The sequence below is a fragment of the Manis javanica genome, chromosome 17, assembly GCF_040802235.1.
Source record: "Manis javanica isolate MJ-LG chromosome 17, MJ_LKY, whole genome shotgun sequence".
Taxonomy (NCBI): domain Eukaryota; kingdom Metazoa; phylum Chordata; class Mammalia; order Pholidota; family Manidae; genus Manis; species Manis javanica.
The window spans coordinates 51,682,948-51,708,775 of NC_133172.1; the positions used below are offsets into that span (position 1 = coordinate 51,682,948).

Consider the following 25,828-nt stretch of genomic DNA (forward strand, 5'->3'; position numbering starts at 1 on the left):
TAATTGAGTAGGAGAGTTATCCTTACAAGATGTACGCTGAGCTATTTAGGCACAAAGGAGCGTGGTGTAGACATCTTTCAAATAGTTCAGAAAACATTAGTGTTGTGTGAATACTAGGCTATTATCTATCTCCATGGGAAATGGTAGTTTCCCCCCAGAAACTACCAGACTAAGCCAAGGTCCTAGCAATAATTGTATTCAGATTCTGTTCCACATTTAGTTTAAAAGCAGAATAAAAGGGACTGAATTCAGTATCATCTTTTTGTTTTTAAGGGTAGAAGTACATGTATTGTTTTTACTAATTCGAGAGTATATGAGGCCTAGGTAATATTCCCCATGCCATTATTAATTTTTCTGGAATACATTAGTCCAAATATACATGTGTGTGTGTTTTAAATGTATCATATTTAAAGTGGAAGCAGCTAGGCCATTATGTAGTCAATCCCTTATTGGTGCTTAGCTTGATTCCAGTAATGTTCTGTAATTTGCTATAGTGACTTTCCTTTTAAGAATATCTGTGCATACTTTAAGATTATTTCTTAAAAACAGATTTCCATAGGTGGCCTTGCTAGGTCAGAGGGTATACATATTTTAAAATTGTTTCCATGTTCTGGGTTGAATTGTGTCCTCCCAAAATTCTTATGTTGAGGTTCTAACCTCCAGTATCTCAGAATGTGAACTTATTTGGAGATAGGGTCTTTACTAAGGTATTAAAGTTAAAATTAAATTAGGGTGGGTCCTAATCCAGTATGACTTGAGTCCCTAGAGAGAGGTGATATTTGGAAACAGACACACAGGCACAACACCATGTGAAAATGAAGGGATCAGGTAAAGAATCTACAAGCCAAAAAAGGCCAAAGATGGTCAGCAAATCACCAGAAGCTAGCCAGAGTCCTGGAACATGCTTCCTCACAGCCTTCAGGAGGAACTAAGCCTTCAGACACCTTGTTCTAGGACTTCTGGGCTCCACAACGGTGAAACAATACATTTCTGCTGTTTAAGCCACCTAGGTTGTGGTACTTTGTGATGGCAACCCTAGCAAACTAGTACAACCCATTATCAGATTTCCCTCCCAAAAGATTCTATTCCTGTATCCTCCTGGTAACAGTGTCTGAGAGTGCCTATTCCCTCATACTCCCCAACTGCCAGCACTATCAATCTTCCTGATTTTTCTGAAGCTAAGAAATTATTTTAATTTGTGAATCTTTGAAATTAGTTAATGAAGATTGACTATCTTGTATATAGTGTGCTCATGATAGTGTTTTGCTTATTTTCCTAATGGAGCAGATTAGCTTTTTAAAGTAAAAATTGTAAAGTAATGTTAAACAGGGCAAACCACACACGCGCAGCTGAAAAAAGATGTAGAGAAAATTAAGTCTCCTTCCTCTGATCCTTAGTCCTTCAGTCCATCACTCTAGAAGTAGAATAATCATATTATTACCAGATTCTTGGGCCTTTGAGCAGCTGTTTAATCTCTCTGTGCCTTTTTCCTCGTCTGCAAATTGGGAATAATAGTACCTACTTTTAAAAAGTTGTTATGAGAATTATTTATGAAAAGTTCTTAGAACAGTGTCTGACAGATCATGTTTAATACTATGGAAATCCTTCTGGTAATATTATCTGCATGTAAAACTATATGAATATATATGCCTTTTTTTTACATGTATAGTAGCATACTATGCATACTCTATATGTAACTTGTATCATAACTCACTTTAAGATATATATCTTGGAGAAATTGTTCCATATCAGTAGTTATCAATAATTCTCATCCTTGTAAAGGGCTGCACAATATTTCATTGTATATGTGTACCATCATCTTTTAAGTACTGTTTTATTGATGGCTATTTAGGTTATTTCCAATATTTTCCCTCTATAAACAATACTGCAGTTGGTTATATTTATTGCGTAAATTCCCAGAAGCAGAAGAACTGGGTTAAAGGGTAGGTATATAGATATTGCCAAATCACCCTTCAAAGAGGAAGTATCAATTTACACCACCACCAGTGTATGAGAGTTTCTACATCCTCATGTCCTCAGTAACACAGTGTGGATAACTCTTTGAATCCTTGATATTATTGCAACCTTGTTCAAACCATGAAAGTGAAGATGGGTGAAAGTATCATTGAGCCTATATCTTGCTAAAAAAAGACATAATTCATTTAGAAAATTGCTTCCTACTCAGCAGTTGCTTGGATTCAGCAATCATCATATGTCCTGTCCTATCTAATTATTTAGATCCTGCAATACATCAGTGTGAATTATACCACAACAAGCCAGTTATTCGCAACTATATCTCTGTCCCTGGCTGTACAGAACAGTTTCATTCAGAAGCAAAACATAATATACAAAAGAAATGAACCGCCTCACATTGTTTCACTTGAAAATCCTGTTTTGCTATTAGGATAAAAATTAACACATAACATTTCTTGGGTTGAGTACTCATTTTTTGTGTGTGTAGATGATTATAACTAGTGGCTCTAAAACCTGATGAAGTTCTTGAACCCAGTAGAATAGAAGTGTGTAACAAGCCTGCAGGCCAAAATCAGTTAGTCCTGTTTTTGTACAGCCACTCCAGCTAAGAGTGGTTTTACATTCATATTTGATTATAAATGAGACAAAACAAAAAGGGAAGCGGAAGATGTGACAGAACCCTAATGTTGGCCACAAAGCCTAAAATATTTACTTTCTAGCCATTTACAGAAAACTTTTGCTGACTCTTGTAATAGAATAACACACATTGTGTAAGAGAAAAGGGAAAGACAAGGGGTGGACGGTAATTCACCTTTTTTTTTTTTAAAGTATTGACATTTAGAAAGGAAAATCTCTGAAAGCTTTTAGGCTAAAGACAACAAAATAAAATAGGAACTGTTCTGCATATCTTCCAGAGGCCTAGAAAAAAGACAGGAGCATATTTTAGAGGACTTATGGAATGATTCTTCATAGAACTTATTGATGTCACTAATTAGGGCCAGATACAAATATTATTTCCATTTTTCATTTTACAGGTTATTTATGAGCATATTATCTCAGTTTGAGGCTCACAACGTTTCTGTGAAGCAGCTGTAGGTCAGAAATGATTATTAGTTTTCATAGTAGGAAGGTGGTCCTTAGAGCTAGCTGTAAGGTGACCAATCCAAGATGAACAGCTCTAGGTGCCAGGATCAGATCTTGAACCCAGATCTTGCGGGCTTGACATCATATACTTTTCGTATATCCGTATTTCCATAATAACTTGTTTTGGTTTTACCTTCAATTCCTGTGTATTGAGTTTATCAATAAATGAAAAAGACAAATTCATTAAGTCACAGTTATTACTCTGAGTGGGTTCATGTATAAGATCAAAAGAGAGTTCTCAAATCAGATTGTTTTTGTGACATTTATCATCATTGTAATCATCCTAAAAACTTAATTTTTCCTTAAATGAATGAAAACTTAGAAACCTAGATTCTAAATGTAAACTCAAAAGTTAAAACATCTCTTGAGAATATGAGTTTCTCATCAAGACAGTATAATACTGGCATAAGAATAGATACAGAGATCAATGGAATAAAATCGAAAGTTCAGAAATAAACCCACACGTTTATGGTCAGTTGATTTTCAACAAGGATAACAAGATAAATCAATGGGGAAAGAGTAGGCTTTCCACAAATAGTGCTGAGAAAACCAGATATCCACATGCAAAAGAAGAAAGTTGAGCCTCCCTGCCTCACAGTTATATAAAAATTAACTCAAAATGGATCAAAGACTTAAATGTAAGAGCTAAAACTATAAAACTCTAAAAGAAAACATAGGTGTAAATCTTCATGACTGTGAACTAGGAGATGGTTTCTTAAATATGACACCTAAATCATAAGCAGGAAAAGAAAAAATATATAAATTGGACTTTATATATAAAAGAAACTTGGACGCTTTAAAGGACACTATCAATAAAGTGAAAAAACAGCCTACAGAATGGAAGAAAAGTTTTGCAAATCATATATCCTATAAGGGTCCAGAATACTAAAAAGCAACAGCAACTCCTACAGAATAACAATAAAAAGACAACCCAATTTAGAAATGGACAAAGGATTTATACAGATATTCTCCAAATGGTCAATAATAAACACATGAGAAGATACTCAACATCCTTAGTTATCAGGGAAATGCAAATCAAAACTACAGTGAGGTGTCACTTCACACCCACTGAAATGGCTATAATGAAAAAGACAGACAAAAAACAAGTGTAGTACAAGACATGGAGAAATTGGAACCCTCATACACTGCTAGTAAGGATATAAAATGATCCAGTCACTTCGGGTAACAGTTTGGCAGTTCCTCAAAAATTTAAACATAGAGTTACCAGATAACCCAGCAATTCTACTCTTAGGTATATAACTGAGAGAAGGGAATTGTACACAAATGTTGACAGCAAAATCATCAGCTGTAGCGAAGTACTGATATACATTACCACGTGGATGAAATCTGAAAACATTAAGCTAAGTAAAAGGACCAGACACAAAAGGCCCCATGGTGTATGATCTCCTTTACGTGAAATGTCTTGAATAAGAAATCCATAGAGACAGAAAGTAAATTAGTGGTTTCCAGGGGCTGGGTGGGGCGTGAAAGAATGGGAATGACTGCTAATGGGAATGGAGTTTCTTTTAGGAGTGGTGAAAATGTTTTGGAATTAGATACTGAAGATATGATGTTGCACAACCTTGTGAATATATTTTAAAACATTGAATTGTACACTTTAAAAAGGTGAATTTCATGGCATGTGAATTATATCTTAATAAATTTTTAATGAAGGTCTTTAAATTATTCTACCAATACTGTGGTAATATAAAGCCCTAAAAAGGTCACTGTAGGAGTCAAGAAATATAAAGCAGATTAGGAAGATATTACAAGGGAAACTTAGTATAGTCAAAGTTGCAAAATAACAACATAACTCCATGAGTAGAATGAGAAAGTAGAAATAAAATATGAAGCTGAAAAAAACCCATGGTTAATGAAAAAGTCTCCTAAATCCAGAACAAGTTTAAGTGAAGGCAAAGGAAAAAGAAACTAATTCCTTATTTAATAATTTCCCCTCATTTGATTATAACTGAATCACAACACTTCAGAGGCATTTCTAGGGACAGGAAGGTTATAAGAATAGCATTATTAAAAAATGGGCAGAGGATCTGAACAGACACTTCTCCAAAGAAGAAATTCAGATGGCCAACAGGCACATGAAAAGATGCTCCACATCGCTAATCATCAGAGAAATACAAATTAAAACCACAATGAGATATCACCTCACACCATTTAGGATGGCCACCATCCAAACGACAAACAACAACAAATGTTGGCGAGGATGTGGAGAAAGGGGAACCCTCCTACACTGCTGGTGGGAATGTAAGTTAATTCAACCATTGTGGAAAGCAGTATGGAGGTTCCTCAAAAAACTCAAAATAGAAATACCATTTGACCAAGGAATTCTACTCCTAGGAATTCACCCTAAGAATGCAAAAGCCCAGTTTCAGAAGGACAGATGCACCCCTATGTCTATTGCAGCACTATTTACAATAGCCAAGAAATGGAAGCAACCTAAGTGTCCATCAGTAGATGAATGGATAAAGAAGATGTGGTACATTTACACAATGGAATATTTTTCAGCCATAAGAAGAAAAAAAATCCTACCATTTGCAACAACATGGATGGAGCTAGAGGGTATTATGCTCAGTGAAATAAGCCAGGCAGACAAAGACAAGTATCAAATGATTTAACTCATCTGTGGAGTATAAGAACAAAGTAAAAACTGAAGGAACAGAACAGCAGCAGACTCACAGAACCCAAGAATGGACTAACAGTTACCAAAGACAAAGGGACTGGGGAGGATGGGTGGGAAGGGAGGGATAAGGGGAAAAGGGGGCATTATGATAAGTACACATAATGTGGGGGTGGAGGGCACAGGGAAGGCAGTATAGCACAGAGAAGACAAGTAGTGATTCTATAGCATCTTATTACGCTGAGGGACAGTGGTGGGGACTTGATAATGGGGGGAATCTAGTAACCATAGTGTTGTTCATGTAAGTATATACTAATGATACAAAAAAAAAGAATAGCATTATTACCATCTCAATTTAAGGTATCATTGATATACACTCTTATGAAGGTTTCACAAGAAAAACAATGTGGTTATTACATTATCGAGTCCCCATCTCATTTTATTTGCAACTCAAGGAGATGGAACAAGCTGCCCAGCTTTACACAGTAACTTATCAACGAAGCCAAGAAATTCTACCAGAGGCTTTCTTCTAATGCTTTATCTGCTAGGTACTTCACAAGAAAGTTTGACAAAGTGAAGGTTTCACAAGAAAAACAATGTGGTTATTACATTATCGAGTCCCCATCTCATTTTATTTGCAACTCAAGGAGATGGAACAAGCTGCCCAGCTTTACACAGTAACTTATCAACGAAGCCAAGAAATTCCACCAGAGGCTTTCTTCTAATGCTTTATCTGCTAGGTACCTCCATGTTGAACATGTCAACTATGTCACCTTTGAAGTGACATAATAAAACCGTATTTGTACACCTCTGTCTAAACTCATCAAGAATACTGTTAACTTTAAAAGCCCATGTTTATTCCAACTTGCATTCTTGGTTGAATGAAAATATTCAATTTTATGGCTACCTAGGAATTAAAATTTACAATGAAATGAGAATGTTTCCTTAACTGAAGTTAAAGAATAATAATTCCTACCTACATATCCCAGACACAATGAATGAATGAATGAATGAATAAGCTATTTACTACAGAGTTGTGAACAAGCAAGATACAGCCATTCTTTCACATTAAACACAAAATGCAGACAATGGTCTCATCTCACTGGAGATTTATGAAAAGGACATTTGCAAGAGACTTTATGCATACACCAGGACTTATTGTTTTATAAGCAAGGATCATCATCCTCATTAGCTCTGCCTTCGTGGGGCAAGTAATCATAGGAATATTTGCATAATGCTTTCAAATGTTCGTTTTACATACTCAGTACAACAACCCTATGAGAGTAGAAACTGGAAATTATTACAGTATCATCCATTTTGTCTTATGAAGCAGAGGCCCAGAATAGGGAAGTGACTTGCCCAAAGTCGTCAGACTCATCAGTGGCAGAGCTGAGACTCAAAGCTGGATCTTCTAATACCAGATTCCATCTTCTTTCCACTGCATTCCCTACTCCTCCAAGTAAGCTGTAAGAGGCAGCTTTAGGCATTCTACAAGCAGACAGAATGAAAGGAAGGAAAGGAAAGCAGTGAGGAAATAGAAGGAGGTGTTTTATTAGGAAGTGAGTCTAACCTCTCTCAGTTGCCCAAACGCCCCTCCAAATGCCCCTTATGTGGCAACAGTGCCACAGGTTACCCTTCTCTTAATCTACGCCCCAAGGTCTGCAACTACAGTTATTAGCTGAGAATCATGTTGGAGATTTATATGCCTAAAAGAAATATAAAAATTTTTCTCCTCCTAGGTTGTGACAGCTAAACTAACTCCTCCCACAAGGCCCGTGACTCCCAGGTCTCGGTCACATTAATTGCCTTGGGGACCGAAGAAACCGTGAGGTGTGAGGGAATGAAGGGAAGAGGATTTGGGTAGAGGCGGACGGGGTGGAGGAGGAACTAAGGTTGGCTAAGGAGGCGGAGATCACCTGCGGTGGAGCTGTGGTCTGGGGATGTGGGTTTTGCGGCTGAACTAGAAGGTAGGGTAGGAAGCCAGGATCAGAGCTGACAGTCAGGGTGGAGTTTACCTTCGGGAGGGCTTAGGGTTGCTGAGGATCTAAGAGGGCTAGAGAGAGATGAAGGCGGGTGGAGGCTGGGTGGTCTCCAGGGCGCGAGGATGGAGGCGAGGCCCCTCTGTGATTGGGTGCTCCCCTAAGTCCCGCCTCTAGGACCCCCGTCTCCCCTCAAGCCCCGCCCACGCCACTGGGCGCGCGCCTGGGGAGCGGGGAGTGGTACCTAACTGGACAAGGGGGAGAGGAGAGGCTCGTGCACGCGCCCCACTCGCCGCGGGTGCGCGAGCAGCGCGCTCCCGCCTCCCGCGCCGCCATCTTTTCCCCCTCCGTCTGTCTGTCTGCCGTTGGCTTTGTCCGTCTGCAGCGCCGCCCCTCGGCTCCCCGTCACCGGCTCGGCCCGGAGCCGCCCTGCGCCTGCCGAGGCCCAGTCCCGGAGAGCCCCGGCCCGGCTGGCCCGAGCTGTGGCCTCGGGCCCATTGTCCAGCGGTCCGTCTGTCCGGAGGCGGGGCCCAGGGACCCGGAGCGCCGCGGAGCGCCGAGGCGCCGGGTAAAAGGACCCCCGACTCCTTCCCTCCGGGGCCAGGCTGAAAATGCAGGGGCTCCTCGCTCGCTTCTTGGTCGCCGGCTGTCGGTCCTTTTGTCTGTGTCCGGGGACGCGGCCAGGGGCTCTCTCTGGCCTGGGGGGCGGGGGCAGCCCGCGCTCCCACCCTGCCGCGGCCCCGGGTTCCGAGACGAGGACCGACCCGACCGGCTCCCCGCCGTCGGCAGCTCTTTCAGCCCCTCCGGCGGTCTCGAGTCCGGGAGGGCCGTCCGCGCCGCCGCCCTCCCGGCGTGGGCCCAGGTCGGCTCCGCCGGCAGAGCCGGGACGGCCGCGGCGTCTGACAGGCGGGGTGGAGCTGGGGGAGGGGAGGATGGGCGTGGGGGTGCAGACCCGGGGGGCAGTCCCTCGTCGCTGTCTAGCTGAAAGCCTTCTAAATTTAGATTTCTGAGAAGGCTGTGTCGTCTAAGGGTTTGTCTGAGCCTCCGTGGAAGACCTCTGGCCCTTGGCTGATGATTCCTGGGAGTTTACCTGTGCTTATATTTGAAGAAGCCACGGGGACCATCTCGGCCGATTGCTCCAGACCAAACAAGTGGGAATTGGGTGAACAGTGAAGGGGCTGCTTGACCAGCTTTCTTGTCCTCTTATTTTTGGCAGATACATTATCACTGGGATTCAGGCGAGTTTACTTTGCTCCGTGGGAACTGCGCCAGGGCTGGAGGTGGGAGTGAACCCTCTTTTCTTAAGCTTGAATTTCACGGGTTTTTTTCCCTTGCTAAAGTCTGTGGTGTGTCCTGGAAGCTGTAACCTAACACCTGTGGGAGAGCAGGGACAGTGTTAAGGGGAGACGTTGGCCCTCCTCCCAAGGACTCTAAACGTCGTTCTAAAGTCGGACAAAGCTGCTTTCCTTTTACCTTTCTTCCCATCCCGTTCTGCTTTCACGTGGTGATGTTCAGGCAGCTATGCACTTACATTTTTGCGCTGGGTTCAGATTTTGGCTTGGGAACTGAGGCACTGTTAAAAGTAAAGCTAAATGAGTGACCTTTACGGCAATACGTCTGGATTTTATTAGCGTTTACTGCTTGTAAAACAGTTGTCTAACCTCTGAGATCTTGCTGTGCGGTTAAGAATGTCCTTCCAGTGTCATTTATTTATTTAGTCATTTTCTTACTTATTCCAAGAGTCCATGACCCGAGAAGCTTTCTTTTTTTTGAGGGAGGGAACAGTATTTGCATATTTTTCCTTTAATCCCTCAGGTGTGAAGTCCCATCGGGTACCATCTGGTCAGTTCTCCATCTGGCCACTAGGAGGATTGTGAGATGTAGTGAACACTGCGGGTTTAAATATGCAGATGATCATCTCCCGTTTCTGACCTGCCTGTAGCTTTAGTATTGAGCTGTTACCTCACCAAGATGATCTGAATAGAGCCTGTCTCAAATTATTTGGCCTTCCTTCAGAAGGATCTTGATTACCTTTATCTCACAGTTTGAATTTCTGATCTTGATGGGGAGAAAATTTGAAAATTAGTTAGGATTTCATTTTTTCCTTATAAAATAGACAGTTGTAGCACTGCAAATTTTAGAAAAAAATGATAGACAACTTGCATTTCATTCAACTTTCACTTTGTGATTCCACAAACTTATAGGAAAAGACCCAAAGTGTAATATTCATTCAGTTTCCATTAATAAAATAACTGCTCAATTAGCAAGAAATGATCTACACAAACAAAACTTAGAAAACAGAACAGATACCATTAGCATTAACACTCGGTGTACTGCCCTCTAAGTAGTCTAACTTGATATTTACTGTATACATTTGGAGTTTTGTGTGTGTTTTAATTAAAAGTCTGAAAAAGAACTGTGTTTGATATGCAGATATGATAGAAGACTGCCTGAAAGCTGCTTCCCTTGCCACTTCCTGTGGAGGCCTGTCTTTGCCATTTGCGGTTTCTTTCTTCTTTTGGTAAGGGAAGGCAGGATCTGATTACAGGTCTGAGGTCTTTTCTAGCTACAATGAGGAGTTAGTTGGCATAACAGGAGGTGAGACTTCATTAACTGGAGCGCAAAATTATAGCTAGTAGTAGCCTTTCATAATGCCCCTTATGGCAATAAACTATAATTTTTTATTTGCTTATTCAGTGTGAGTACAATTTGAGAAGGCAGGAATTGGGGGAAAAAAAAAACATAGAGGATGACCAGATCCATATTCTTGTCGTTGGTAGGAAAAAGAATCTCTCTCTCTTTAATCTACATCTTTTTATTCACTCTATCTTTCAAAGAAAATTTCACAGCTTTCACTACTAATCCATTGAAGACTCTAACAACACTTAACTGCTGAAGAAGTCTTTCTTATAACTAACCGGGAACCCCCAGTTTTAGTATCTGTTCCCTCCTGTTTCAGGGAAGCAGGTGCATGTCTCTGCAGCAGTTCTCATCTGGGGAGCTTTTCTCTTTGTTCCTCCCACTGATCTTTTTGCTACATAGAGGCTGGATTGAGAAGAGGCACTAAAATGATTAACTTTGACCACTGCTCCATGGCATGTGAGCGGGGCCAGGTTGATATTTCACATTGGGGTGTTGCATTAGTACTCAACAGTGTGAATGGCACCTGGCTCTTCTGGTGAAAGCCTGTCTTCAGTATTGGAAGTCTGATTTGCTTTGGTGCCATGTCATCCACAGTGCCCAGCACTGTGCCTGCATTACTAGATAGAGGCTGTTTTCTGTGTTGTTTTCATTTACAGATGACCTGAGAGTTTTGAGATGTTTTGTGTCTCACAGAGATGTGATGCCTTTGTCACCTCCAGGAGAGATCACTTCTTGAAAAAACATCTCAAGGCTCCCATTTGTGCAGACTGCAGGGCTTGACTTCCAGTGAGCATGTGACATGTGAATGGCACCTTCTTTAGCTTCTTTTACAATTCACGGGGGTTATCCCTTTGAGCGTGCAGTGCTTATAATGCTGGTTGCCTGAGTGTTTTACATCCTTTTTTTTTCCTGTGACTTGATCATGATCATTAACAGTATTCTAGATTCCACAGATAGATTTAGAGTGGAATTCCCTAAATCCTCTGGAGGAGTCCCCTCTTTAACTCCTTGGGACCTTAGTGTTGTTCTAGAGATTTCTTTATTTTTCTTTCTTTCTTTCATTAATTCAATTATTTATAACTGGTGAGTTTTATATGCTTAAGAACTATTTTTTTTTTAGTTTTTTCATTTTCTAATTTTATATAATTTCTGACCAGAATGACATGTGCTAACAATATCCTTTTTATTGTAGGTCAGCACCTTGCAAGGAGATAGTAACATTTCCAGCTGTGAAACTGGGAAAGGCCAGAGCTCTTGGATCAGGGAAACATGTCCCGTCGGAAACAGACAAATCCAAATAAGGTTCACTGTGAGTATTGGGCTTTGTCTTCTGGTACCTGAGAATGTTGAGGGTTGGCATGAAAGAGTAATCTGAATTTAGGTGAGAGGCTCACACTAATTTGTAAAGAAGAAAAGGGTTAAAGGTGCTGAACGTAATGGAATTAAAGTGTGTCTGGTTGCTGGAAGAGGTGTTTGAAACCTGTCTTAGGAGTAGGTACACTTGATTCATCCTTAGTATTCACATCAATTAACATTTATAGGATATCTGTTTGTGCAGAGCCTTGTGCTAGGCTAGAAGCCAGGAGTGTAAAACATATATAAGTATATAGAAGGCTATACTGTAACCATAGATACATATAATATATATATATATCTATACACAAACACACACGCACACATATAATAGTATATAAGAATACAAGATAGTATACCCTAAGTGCCAGATAGGAATGCTGCAGATTTTGTGTATAGTGTACTATAAAACTTAAAAGGATGGAGAGAGGTCTGTGGACTGAGGTAGTGAGGGAGAGGGAGTGCTTGATAGAAGAGGCTCTATACCATGAACTTGGACCTTAGAAGGTAGGAAGTGGATTTTAAAAAAAGAGGAAGGGAGAGGTAAACTCAGGTAGGGAATATGATATGAGCAAAGATACAAGAGGACATGCACGTGATAAGTTCAGGGGGCAGGGAGACTTTCTATGAAACAAAAGTTCCATTTGTCCAGAAGTCCCAGGACATAAGGTTGGAGATGTGTAACTCCATCGTGGAATACTGAAGACCAGGCCAAGTTCAGACTTCATTCTGTAGACTCTAAGGAGCTACTAAAAGTTTTTTAGCAGGGAGAGGAAGTGACATTTAGAATGCACTGTTTTGGGACTATAAAGCAGTGTGTGGGATGGATCACATGAGGGAGAGGCTGGTCACAGGAAGAGCAGGTGTGCGCTATTGTCTTCAGTTTCCCAACAGTTTCCTAGATATGTTTTATTTCAGTGATTAGATTGTAAACTTCTAGAGGGCAAAGAGTGTGTCCCATATATGTTTCCTACTATCCCTCTCTACTTCTAGCGCTGCTCATAAAGTGCCTTCTTAAATTAACATTAACATGTCTATGTGGATTTGAGATAATGAACCAATTTCCTCTGGTCTGGGGAAATTAGCATCTTCACCCAAGTAAAAGGGACAATGGCTCCCTATTATCATGGAGGACTGACTAAATAAAGTACAGCAACACTTGAAGAAATTTCAGTGGTATATGATTTTTTTTAAAGGAAAATTCCTACATTTGAAAGGATAGATTCATCAAGAAGTTAAGATAATAGGACTAAAATGTATTAAAAACATACTGTATGCCAGTCACTATGTACTTTGTCTTACCTCATGGGTAATTTCAAGTACAGGAAAGAAAACAGTAGGAACAGAGGAATTAAGAGGATTTTAATATCTCAGAGGTTAATGAGATTAGGCAGCAGTCCTCCATATGCAATTAATCATTTCATTTAAGTCCTGAAAAAGTTGTGTAAGACAGAACAAGTTGGATGTTTCTAGGAGTGTAGTCTGGAATATGTGGATGTGGAAGGCTGATTAATATAAAGATGAGTGGTTTAGTAAGAATCTAGAAATTGCTGCTCAAACAGTAAAATTTAGAGGACCCAAATGTGAGGCTTGTCAACAGAGGTGAAATGAAGTACCTGTAGCATAGGTAATCCAAGACATAGGTTTAAGATTGTCTTTTTCTCTCTGTGAAGATGAGTATTGATAAAAAACACAGATGTAACACCAAGAAGGCTGGGCAGGAAAGGTACTTTTTGTAGGAATGATGGGTTCATTAATAAGGCAATCATAGGAGCTGGGCATTAACCTATAAAATGTCCAAAGAGACTGGTTAGACTTATGGAAGGTAGCTGGTGGGGATGATTGCATGTTTGTGGTAAGGCTAGGGGGGCCAGTAAAGCCTTGTATTGCCTGTGTTTGCATCCAGATAGCATATATTCATCAGATGTATCTCCTCCCACCATAGTCAAGGCCAGGATCAGCTCTTATTGGAATTAGAAAACAGAAAAACAGATGAACAAACAGGCCCAGGAGAAGGAAAGACTATCACATGTCCACAGCTGCAGAAATGCAGTTTCCAGAACATGTGAACACTGCATTGTGGTGGAGTGGGTGGGACTTTGCAGTCTCCGCAGTGGTGACCAGTAAGAGGACTGTGAACAGAAATGTTCAGTTGAAACTAAAAAGCAGACTCCTGGGGAGGGGCTGTTTACAGTGACGCAGCTTGGGCAGGGAATCATTAAGGCTCCTCTGGTAATGGACTAAGCTTGACCAAAGGAGCAAAGACACTGAGATTTGTTGGTCTCCAAGGACCTTCTATTTACTTACTATTTGGGGACTGAAGCTAATCCTGCCTTTTTCAAAAGGTCATCTTCTCCTTACTTATGACAATAATGGCAAGTAGATAATTTCAGTCTTCTGACCACTTGAGTCTCCTATCCTCTTGCTCTGAAATGGAATCAATCAAATGTATTGAATTTAAAGTTGCTTGTCTATTTAAAGTAAATGGAATGGACTCAAGGTCTGAGAGGCAGGACAGTCTGCAGAAGCTTTGTTTAAATGTCAAAGCCAACCAGCACTTGAGCTGAGTAATGGCTCTGATCTCCATTAGATCTGCCTTCTGGGAAGAGGAGGATTGTGTGGCATGAAGCTCAGAGCCCGCCTAAAAAAGTATATTAAGAATCCTACCGCTGAAGCCTGGCAGCATTCGTAGGATCCACTTTAGAAGGTAATGGGCAGGCTGCTCCAGCATTTACTTGGCTTTCCTCAGGGCTGTCTCTGTATCTAAATGACAGACATATCTCTCATTTCCCCAGAAACATCCACGCACACCCCTGTATTTTGCCCAGTTGATTACTAGACTTGATACAGAGCTTTTGGAGTAGAAACCCAGAATTGTTAGCCCTGAGACACTGCTGATGGGCTGAAATCTCTTTGACCTTTCCTCCCTCCTTCCTCATCTCACCCCCTTCTGAATACAAGTTTCTGTCAACTGTTTCTAGAGAGGTTGAAAATAGAGTGAGTCCCTTACATGCTCGTATTTGCTGTGTTCATACCAAGAAAACCACTAGGAAAGGAAAACTTCTTTTTCTTAAGGGACTTGTTTTCAGACTGCAAAGTACATATGAGACTAAACACTTCCAACTCCAGTTAAAAGTTTTTCAGCTTTTATAGAGAAGTAGGGTAAAAATCCTTTTAAAGTCCTTTCTCTTCTAAAAAGTGCAACTTGTTTTGTCTTTGTTCATTCTTTCTTTGTCAGCATCCTTGTGAAGTACATGGCTGTGTTCCGAACAGGTGATAGCCTCTGGGGTTGCAGAGACTGTCAGCTAGAAATGGAATCCTCAGCTCCTCACTCCCAACACTAGCTCATTCTTTCTGAATTTGACATCTGCTTTTTTTCTGAATTGGTTAAGCTGTTTTACTTAATTTCAGTCAGCCAGAAATTGCATTTCTTTAACTGCACCAAGGACTCAAGAATAAGAATTATAAAATTTTTGCCATTGTAGTAACTTTCATCTCAGGCTTCTCAGCTGTTCTACAAACTTGCTTGCATCGCCATGTTCTTATCTGGTCTAAAAAACCCTTAGCCGAGTCAGACAAACAATATCTTGATTGCATACAAAAAAAAAGAAGTAGCACCTTCCTTTTTAATGTGGAGCTTTACCGATGACTTGTTCTCAACTATTAATAGATAAATAAATACCCGTGTTAAATAAAATATTAACATAGGTTGCCCTACATTAATATCTAGAGACCAGAGGATTTTTTTTAACCTATTCCAGCTGTCCCAAGATAGAAGGAAATAACAATTCTGAATTATAAAAGCAGGCAATTGATAAGAAAGAAACAAATCCTACCATTTGTAACAACATGGATGGAGCTGGAGGACATTATGCTCAGTGAAATAAGCCAGGCAGAGAAAGACAAATACCAAATGATTTCCCTCATTCGTGGAGTATAACAATGAAGCAAAACTGAAGAAACAAAATGGCAGCAGACTCAGAGACTCAAAGAATGAACTAGTGGTTACCAAAGGGGAGGGGTGTGGGAGGGTGGGTGGGGAGGGAGGGAGAAGGGGACTGAGGGTATTATGTTTAGTACACATGGTGTGGGGGGGGGGGTCACGGGGAGAACAGTGTATCATGGAGAAGGGACAGAGTGGATCTGCGGCAACTTGCTGCACTGATGGACAGTGACTGCACTGGGGTATGGGTGGGGACTTGATAATGTGGGTGAATGTAGTAACCACATTGTTTTTTCATGTGAAACCTTCATAAGAGTGTATATCAATCATACCTTAATAAAAAATTTAAAAAAATAAAAGCAGACAATTGTATAACACTTTTTAATTACTAGTATCTCTATGGGTCACATTTTACTTGATTTAATATGACACACTTTTAGCAGGTGTCACTGTCTTATGAAAGGATAATTATGGACAGTCCAATTTAGGGATTAGGTAAACAGGGACTACTGGAAGATCATTCACATCTTTTCCTATGAGATCTGCCATAATCACTTTTTTTAATGGATTTTATATATTTTGCTTTAAGTTACTGTTTAAAATAGGAATACTATTGAGGAATAAAGTTTACCCTAGCCTTTTACCTAAGTCAGGAATAGAATAAAATATAAGAGCACAGCTTTTCTTCCCAAACTGCCCTAAAGTAATGCCAATTAACTTATCTCAACTTATCTCAACTATCCTAAGTGAGATTGCCAGCAGAAGTCCTAGATAGGACTCTTCTCTGTTCTGTGAAAGCCTAAATATTTAGACATCAAAAGACAATTTTGAACTCAAGTTGATGAAAACTAAACTAAATTACTGGCTGATCTGGAAAGGCACATACCCTTTTAGATGCCCTTCTATTAATCCAGTGGTGATTCCCTATTAAGCAAAAAAATATGTGTTTTTTTACTATGTGTATATTCTTACTGTGTTACAAACCTAGCTGGTTTCTGGCTAGGTTTCCTTAGAGACGAGAAGTGTCACTGATGACGGTGGTCTGCCTCTTGATAAGGATATGCTAGTACATAACTTGTTCTAGTGCCAGGTCTGAAAACATGCATTTGCCCAGAAGAATTCAGTAACTATTTCAGTTGGCCATGGGCTTGTGGTTGCACTGGAACCAACATGGAGAAATTAAATATGTTTCTTCTGCAAAGAAGCAAGAGGAGGTGCCATAACAGAATTCATTTTCGCTTTCCCTAGCAGTAATTTATATCCAGTGTGTCATCTTGGATATTATGAAAATGGACTTATAGCAGCTTGTTTTTCTTTTTAATTGAGGGCTATATGGCTAAAAGTACACTTGAACTCTAACCACCTCTACCCCTACTCACAGTATCATTCAGAGTTACCATAATATTAGTTACTCTAATCAAGGCATAGTAACTCATCCAATGGTATTAGAATCAAAACGATGGTTCCTTCTGTTACATAACTGGCCCTGAGAACATTATTTTGGTATCTGAGTTGTATGTATCTGTTCCTGATGGTATGAAGGTAATATTGATCATGGGGACTGTTGAACCACTGTGATGTACATTTGAAGGTAACATTAACACTAGGATCAAGGCCATTCTTCTCACATAGAGACAAGCGTTTGCTTTTAGTAAAACCACTCTGATGAACTGTCTGACTGGCTTACATCCCTACTAGAAAGCAGTTTAAAAACATGGATATTAGAGTTGTACAGTCCTAGGTTTGAATACTTGGTTCCACCACAGACTTTAGTTTTCTCTTAAGTAAAATATGGGTAGTAATACCTACCACATACAGTTTTGCAGAGAATTAAGGAGCTAACAACTATAAAGAACTTGCCATAGAGCCTAAATCTAGGAAGTGCCAAAGAGTAGCTATTATTAGTGTTTAGCACTTAGCATGTAGCTGCTCAATGAATATTTGCTGAACGAATGCCTATGTGAGTCACTTGAAGCCTACTTCATATCAGTTCTTTCATCACCCAAGGACTAGTAGCACAGGTCAGTTGACCAGTTCGTTCCTCCCACCTCGTTGGATCATGTCTCGGAAACTGACCCTGTTTACTTTCCTTTCTCTCTTCAGTAAGAAAGTGCCCAGTTGATTGTCAAACATTTCACTAGGGCTTTTTATTCTCTCTTGGTGGTTGGGGAATGGGGACTGTAATTTCTGCTCTGACTGAGATAATAGAAACCTCGAGAAACTCAATTCTCTTTTCTCCTTATGCCTGGACTCTTGGAAATAAAAGATCACTTAAATGCTAACTGTTGAATAACCACACAGTTTCCAGGCAGAGTTAGTCAGAAGTAAATGCATAATCAAGCACAGGTCCAGGGCTTTTGGATACTCCATACAAAACAAAACAACAACAAAAACCGACCACATTGGCCCAAGGAGACTAGATAAAATATTATTTGTTGCAAACTAGTTGGCAAGTTTCAGGAAGTTTGTTCTTCGGCAGAATGAGCTCATGTATTACCTGATTCCCTTTAATCCATTATTCAACCAGTTGTTGATTTGCTCTTGGCTAATTCTGATAAAAGACCTAGAAGAGGCAAGAAAGAACTTTCAAAGCATTTTTTGGAGATAGATGAAAGGTGGGATTAGAGAGATTGCTATTCAGAAGGATTATTTGAAGTGCTTGTTTATTGTCAGAGATAGACACGGAGTCAGGGTCATAATGCTAGTACACTAAGATTCAGAGATTCTGCCCAGATTTTTTGCCCTATCTTCATACCATCACTTTTTCTCTTCTTGCCTCTGTCTTACCAGTCCTGATGGAAGGTTGTAAATGGGACTGAGATTCTGAAGTTAAATTTATAAAGAAGCGATTGATGAAAGAAGTCAAGATTATGGGGATTTAAGCAAGTGATGCTTTTTAAAGCATCTGGCTTACTGCCTAGGAAGAGTAGAGGCACCCAGAAACTCGGAGGCAGCAAGCTGACTTGGAGATGAATGACCCCACCTCAGGGTCCCTGCCTGTCTCCTACCTTTGAATGGTCTGACTTTCCAACCAGCTTGCCTGGGGATATGCTGCCCAGCTGGTGGCCTGACTATTTTTCCTTGTGACCACCAGGGGATCAAGTATTTGCTGGGCTAGAAGAGCAAGCCCGCCAGGCGATGATGAAAACTGATTTTCCTGGAGACCTTGGCAGTCAGCGACAAGCTATCCAACAACTAAGAGATCAGGACTCCAGTAGCAGTGAGTTCTGCACCTTCTGGTAATGACTCAGGGCAATGGGAGAAGAATTATGAGAGTGTGTGTGCTCTGGGGATTGTGCATGGGGGCTGGGAGGAAGACATGAAGAAGGAGAATTATGGATCCAAAGGTGTTCTCAGGTGTATGGGTATATGCTTACTTAGAGAGAGGACAGGTTTGGCATTATGTTTTTTTAGTTCATGGACTTCAGTAGTTGGCACAGTGCCATTCACAGATAGGTTTGTGATGATTGTGATAGGGGCATAGGGTAACTAGTAGGCAGCCCCTGGGTTAGGTCAAATGGAAAGAAGAGTCTCTGTCTCCTAGGATCTATTTATTTGTAGTTAATGTAAGGTGGCATTAATGAAATTTTTGCTTGAGGGCCCACTTTTTATGGTAAACAAGAGGATTTGCTTACTAATGAGATTAAGCATCATACAAATGCTAAAGTCAGGTCTTCCAGCACCAAGTCCTGAGTAGGTCCCTGTGGTTAAGATATGGAAAAGACAGTAGGTAGCAACTTGTTCAACTTCATGAATTGCCTGTTTCATGACCTGCCTGAACAAATGAATTTAGAGATGTGTTACTTCCTAGGGTGATTTCTATACTTTATTAATCTCATCTAATACTGGTTATTGTTGTCAATTCAGAGTGACATTTCTGATTTTTCTCCACATATGGGGCTGAAGAAGAGTGAAGAGGGAGGGAGTTTAGCAGCCTTCTAGGAATTACAGTTTTCACGCAAACTAATAACTTAATAACAACAACAGCAAATAAAAATTTAGCAGCTATGGCTCAGGTGCAGAGAAATGAACCCAGATATTTCTAGAAAACTTGTGGGAGCCACCAGTTTGAGTAACAGGTAGGAATGGCAACATCTATGAAAGTCTAATAGGTTTCCATTCTGGAAAAGATGCATCATCCCTCCAGATGGCATATTTATTTTTAAAAAATCTTTCTAGTAGAGAGAGATGTTTGGGTTTTGATAAGTTACAAAAATGTGCTTGATACAGTGTTGTCTTAGACTAAGCTTATAAGTATTCCAAATAAGCTGGGAGGAAAATATGGTGTGACTTAATCTGTGCCAATCGTTCATTCCCGAGATGGATTCAGACTAACGCTGTAGGCTGGGTAATAAGGCGTACATACCATAGAGCTTTCCAGGGCCCAGATCCAGCCCACCAGCCAAGCGGAGTAGCTCACAGAGACACACATAATACTAGCAGATGATGTTCTTATGAAGAAAAAGAATGTCACCAGTTTTACCCAGATACTGGTGGTTTTAGAAATTACACAGGGATAGCAGAGACAAGACAAGAAGCACTGTTAGCTGGGGAAGCTGAGTCTCACTGCTGGTGCAGGTACCTGGGAAAACTCTACCCTGTGTTTCTCTTGCTCATGGTCAGGTCTCAGAGTCCAGGGTCTAGGCAAGGCTGGAATGGGGCTAGAGTCTGACAGCTTACCTAGGCTTGGCTTCCTCTTGTAATCTTTAAGGTACTAGCACTTTTTTTTTTCCTTCCAGAAAGAACTCCCTTTGGTATCATGATTCTTTTTAAAATCTTTCCCCTATTTTATAAGTATGGGGAAAAAAACCAGCTCACACAAACGTTGCACATCCCCAGCCACAGGCAGACCTCCCTATAGCCACATTCTGCCCCCTAAACTAAAACAGAGTTCTTACTTTAGTCACAAGAAATTATATTTCATCCTAAAGTAAAGAATGGCCTGTTCCCTCCACTTAATGCAGTCAGTTATCCATCAGGTAACTGAAAGAACCAAAAGAAACGATGGACTTATTTAGCCTAGAAAGCTGAGTTACTAGCAGAGTTAAGAACACAGTGAGTCAAATACCACTACAAACTGCCTGAGGTTGGTTGCTGTGCTAATTTTTCCACTACACTCAAGAGCCCTTTCCTTATAAAACAACATCATTTTTAAGTAATTCACTACTGCCTTTTTTATTGGTAAGAGGAAAGAAAAACTTGTTGGTGTCTCTGTAAGTGTGCCTTGGGGTTTATTGGGGAGTCAACAGATTAGTGGCACTCAGAATAGAACAGTTTATGTGATACCATGGAGAAATTGTGCAGGGGGATTATGGAGAAAAGTAAGTAATAAAGTCAGTGAGAAGTGCTGGTAAGTCTGAGGCAGTGTGCTTGGGAATGGGCATGGCATGGGGTGCATGGGAGGCGTGGTTCGAAGTGTTAGCTATTTGGGAACCATGTGTAAGAAGAAGTATTTTTATGATAATGTGCAGATCAATAACCATTTTCCAATGCAGTTTTGCCTCAAATGTTCTCTTTAGTGTATATATGGCATATAAACAAGTTATTGCTGGTTTCCACTCAACATGATTTGTACCCAGCTAAGCACTAACACAGACTCTATTATGGAAGATCTTAGGATGTTTCCATTATAACTGCAAACTCTAGGGTGGAAAGCAACTCAAGATGTTTTCATGCAAAAATCAGAACAAGTGACCAGTTTGTGTGTTCCAGGTGACAGTGAGGGTGATGAAGAGGAGACCACACAGGATGAAGTCTCTTCCCACACATCAGAGGAAGATGGAGGGGTGGTCAAAGTGGAAAAAGAGTTAGAAAATGCAGAACAGCCTGTTGGTGGGAATGAAGTGGTAGAGCACGAGGCAAGTGATCAAAGGCTCCTGAGTTTGGGAGCTCCCTCACCCTCCCACCCTCTCACTCACGTGTAACAGCCTTGCCTCTGACCGTCCCCTGGGCCATCATAGGAAGCCTGTATTCTTTCACAGCACCAGTTAACCAGATCTGAGATACACAGTTCTCAACACACTCCTTTCCCACCCACATATCACTACACCCATGGACGGCTCTCCCCCCAAAGCACCTCACTTTTTTCCCAACAGAATATCCACCTTGGCAAAAGTATTAGAAGACTTCTTGAATATGCTTGCAAATTTAAATCAAAGTGTGACATGAGGTGCCAACTTCTCACTACGCTGTTTCCTGAGGATTCCTGAAAGAAGCATGGCAGGAGGGAGGCTAAAAGTTCTACAGGGCTTACCTTAGGGAAAAAAAACAGATGAGATCTCTCTGTGGCAATCCTATGTCCTCATGGCAGGAAGCCTTGGAGAAAATGATGGGAACAGATTCAGTTTCCTTCCCTGTTACTTTTTTCTTCTGTCCACAGTGAGAACCTAAGAATAATGTGATGTCAAGTTGTGTTCTTTTTAATAGGATATCCTGTTAAAAGAAGTAGGGACATGGAAAAGACTGGAAAACAGTCTTGATGAATTGCCTGTTTATTGAATTGCAGGTCACAGAGAATTTGAATCCTGACCCCTTACTTGGACTCTGCCAGTGTCCCCTCTGCCAGTTAGACTGTGGGAGTCGAGAGCAACTGATTGCGCATGTGTACCAGGTATGGGGTGGGGATCCCAAAGGGTTGTCGCCTCCACTGAGGCTCCATTCCAATCCCTAGAACATCTTAGAGAGTAAATGGGTTATGTTGGGTAAGTATGTTCTGGGTTCCCAGGCAGGCACACTGTATTTTTTTCTAAATTATATAGTGCATATTTTAAAGTGAGATAGAAACTAACACCTGTTAATAATGAGGGCTTTGTTTTAAATAAGAATGAGTTAACATACATTTTTCTGAAATATGGAGAAAGTTAATGTAAACAGGGGGTTTAGAATAAGATAAACTTTTGTGTTCTTTTCTCCTGATCCCAATCACCAGGCACCTGAGCCTCGTGACCTGTATTGAAAAGGTGTCAGCACACACAGCAGGCTGGGTTTTACCATAAAGATAGTTGGTTCATGAGCAAAAGCATTTCTCCAGAAGACTTTTTAAAAGATTGAAGGCAAGCAGGACGCTTAAATACCCTTGGATACCAGTCTCCAGCTAGCTTCCAGACTCGGCCTCTGTCACTCCCTTAAACACGCACAATGTGAGGCAAGCAGATAGAAATGGTGCCGAGCATGAATCTTCTCAGGCTCTTTAGAGCCTCTGCAGCCCCAGTATTCCTCAAGCCAGCCACATATTCCTCAGGCCAGAATTCAAAGTAAGGAAATCTGAGCAATAGTTTGAATGACCTGGCCCTTCTGAGGTCCCATTAACATGACACCTTTTCCAGGTGCTAAACAGGCAGAATAGTTGCAAGTCCTTGTTCTGACACCGAAGGGGATGCTTCCCAGAAAGCAGTTTCTAAGTGGGTGTAGTTTGTCTGAGAGGCGGTGTGAGTTGACAGGCTAAGGCTCTGTTTTACAGCACACTGCAGCAGTGGTGAGCGCCAAGAGCTATATGTGTCCTGTCTGTGGCCGGGCCCTCAGCTCCCCAGGGTCACTGGGTCGCCACCTCCTAATCCACTCGGAGGACCAGCGATCTAACTGTGCTGTGTGTGGAGCCCGTTTCACCAGCCATGCCACGTTTAACAGGTTAGCTGGTTACCGAATTCTCTTGTGCTGGGAACAAATTGCTGGGTGTAGGTTCTGCTTTCCCAAGTCATAGCAAAGGCTAGAGGTGGCTAATGCAAAGGCAACTGACTCAGCTCTTTGGATACACAAGTAATGAGGCTAGTAAACATGCCCATTCCATTAGATATCCCCAAGGATATTCTTTCCTCTACCAGAATAATATTTTCACCTAGAAAGACATGTGGAGAAGTCCAAGAGCATTCATGGAAGCATGGAGAAAGAAGTTACATTTGTGTGCCAGGAAGACTAGAACTGTGTGAATTGTGTCCTAGTCCCAGTTGCCTAGTGTACAGTAGTGATCCAGGAAGGGAGGAGGCTGAGCCAGTGGACTGTACTCCTCTGGAGGCAGCTCAACCTCAGAGAAGACTGCCTCCTTCCACAGCAGGACTGCCCTGCACAGCAGTTACAAACATCGTCATTCCAGCTGGAGTGAAAACTGCATATTGTAGGGCTCATCTGCTATCTGGTGGCTTGCTGTGGCAGCAGCTGTTTCATCTCTACCTCCAGGTGGGCTTTAAGACTTGGTAGACACCCCAGCCCAAAGACCAGGGTGGAGAGGTAGAAGAGGCCTCCCCAGCCCTCCAACGGACCCCTACTGGTGAACATGGAGCAACTGGTCTGGTAGGACAGGAGTTAAGTCAGGGCTGGATACCTGAGCCTTGCCAGAGGGAGAAACTAACCATCCGAAATGTTTGCATTCTAGTGAGAAACTTCCTGAAGTACTTAATATGGAGTCCCTACCCCCAGCCCACAGCGAGGGCTCCTCCAGTACTGAGGGAAAGGACGTTGCCTTTAGTACTCCCGTGTACCCTGCTGGTATTCTGCTTGTGTGCAACAACTGTGCTGCCTACCGTAAGCTACTGGAAGCCCAGACCCCCAGTGTACGCAAGTGGGCCCTACGTCGACAGAATGAGCCTTTGGAAGTACGGCTGCAGCGGCTGGAACGAGAGCGCACGGCCAAGAAGAGCCGGCGGGACAATGAGACCCCCGAGGAGCGGGAGGTAAGGCGCATGAGGGACCGCGAAGCCAAGCGCCTGCAGCGCATGCAGGAGACAGATGAGCAGCGGGCTCGCCGGCTGCAGCGGGATCGGGAGGCCATGAGGCTGAAGCGGGCCAATGAAACCCCGGAGAAGCGGCAGGCCCGGCTCATCCGGGAGCGGGAGGCCAAGCGGCTCAAGAGAAGGCTGGAGAAAATGGACATGATGTTGCGAGCTCAGTTTGGCCAGGACCCTTCTGCCATGGCAGCCTTAGCAGCTGAAATGAACTTCTTCCAGCTACCTGTGAGTGGGGTGGAGTTGGACAGCCAGCTTCTGGGCAAGATGGCCTTTGAGGAGCAGAACAGCAGCTCTCTGCACTGAACCACACCCTCTTGCCTGCCCTCCTGCTCACCTGTCCACCCAAGCCCCTAGGGATCAGTGCTGCGGCCATCCACAAGGCCGTCCTTGCTGCCCGAGGCAGGCCCAGGTTTTGTTGCAGGTGGACCTGTGTTCTTGCATGTGGGAGCAGGATGATGGGGTCAGGAGGGACCAGCTCAAAGCAGTTCTGGACAAGGAGCAGGCCTTCCAGAGAACTGGACTCCCCAGCCCCCTGCTGCAGGGCATGCTTACAGGACTGAGGGGCTCAGTATGGCCCATGGAATTGTGAGGGCAAATAAATTAATTTTATCTTTAACTGGCTCTTTCCTGCCTTTCTCTCAATTTCATTCTAGCAAATGAAGTGACCTAGGAGAGATCTGCGTGTAAATTTTCAGGTACTGACTTCTAGGAGATTGTCCCTTTCAGTGGTAGGATATTCCACAACTTAGGGTGCCTAAGTGGAGATCCCTTATTTGGGCCTTTACAAGTTGATGAGCCATAACTATGACATTTAAAGAAGGAACCAATGCTGACTTTGTGAACACAGTCTTATTTCCATAACCCTAATGAAGAAAATCTATAGTCTCAAGAGCTACTTAAACCTAACTTACCCTTTCCAAACTCAGAAGTAGATTCCTTGTCTCATAAACTGGCATTTTCTAAAGATGCAGTATTTAGACTAGGTGCTGGCTACTTTTCTCAGCAGAATTCAGTTTGTCAAACTTTTAAAACTCTATCCCAGACAGCAGTCAGCTGCATTTAGGAGTGTTCTTAGAAAGCTGGAGTATTAAAGTCCATGGCACCAAAGAAACTCAGGTTTGAAAGAAGAGGTAATCCATCTTTTAATTTATCCCCTATGGCCAAGATAATAAAACTCACTGAGGAAAATCCAGAATTACGGTGATATGAGAGCTCAAGTCAGTAGTGGTCAAGGCTAGAGCAAAATAACTACTCCAGCCGTTTGTATGGCTGCCAAAGCATGGAGGTCAAGAGCTGAGGTCATTTCTAAAAAGTTTCTGTCGTGGTACAGAACAAGCACAGAACTTTCCTTAGCCTGCACCAAAGGTTGTGTACAGTTCAGATAATTATAGATCTTGAAGTCCAGAAGGAAGTGCCCTAGTTAAGTTGTAGCCAGAAA

At 41.8% G+C, this 25,828-nt stretch overlaps 1 protein-coding gene across 10 annotated transcripts; it reads left to right on the plus strand.

Annotated features, from left to right (window-relative positions):
• Positions 1-8,124: 8,124 nt before the first annotated feature.
• On the plus strand, positions 8,125-25,006 carry ZNF821 (zinc finger protein 821). 10 transcript variants are annotated; one of them, XM_037025370.2, is made up of 10 exons: positions 8,125-8,299; positions 8,948-9,011; positions 10,165-10,252; positions 11,567-11,683; positions 14,318-14,434; positions 18,765-18,890; positions 21,383-21,528; positions 22,176-22,280; positions 23,130-23,296; positions 24,039-25,006. In XM_037025370.2, exons 6-10 carry the CDS (start codon positions 18,809-18,811, stop codon positions 24,691-24,693), a joined length of 1,155 nt encoding a protein of 384 aa, XP_036881265.1. In that variant the 5' UTR covers positions 8,125-8,299; positions 8,948-9,011; positions 10,165-10,252; positions 11,567-11,683; positions 14,318-14,434; positions 18,765-18,808; the 3' UTR covers positions 24,694-25,006. The 10 variants fall into 10 exon arrangements, with proteins under 10 accessions (XP_036881265.1, XP_036881261.1, XP_073082046.1 ...); XM_037025366.2 differs by lacking the exon at positions 14,318-14,434; XM_073225945.1 differs by lacking the exon at positions 10,165-10,252.
• Positions 25,007-25,828: the final 822 nt, after the last annotated feature.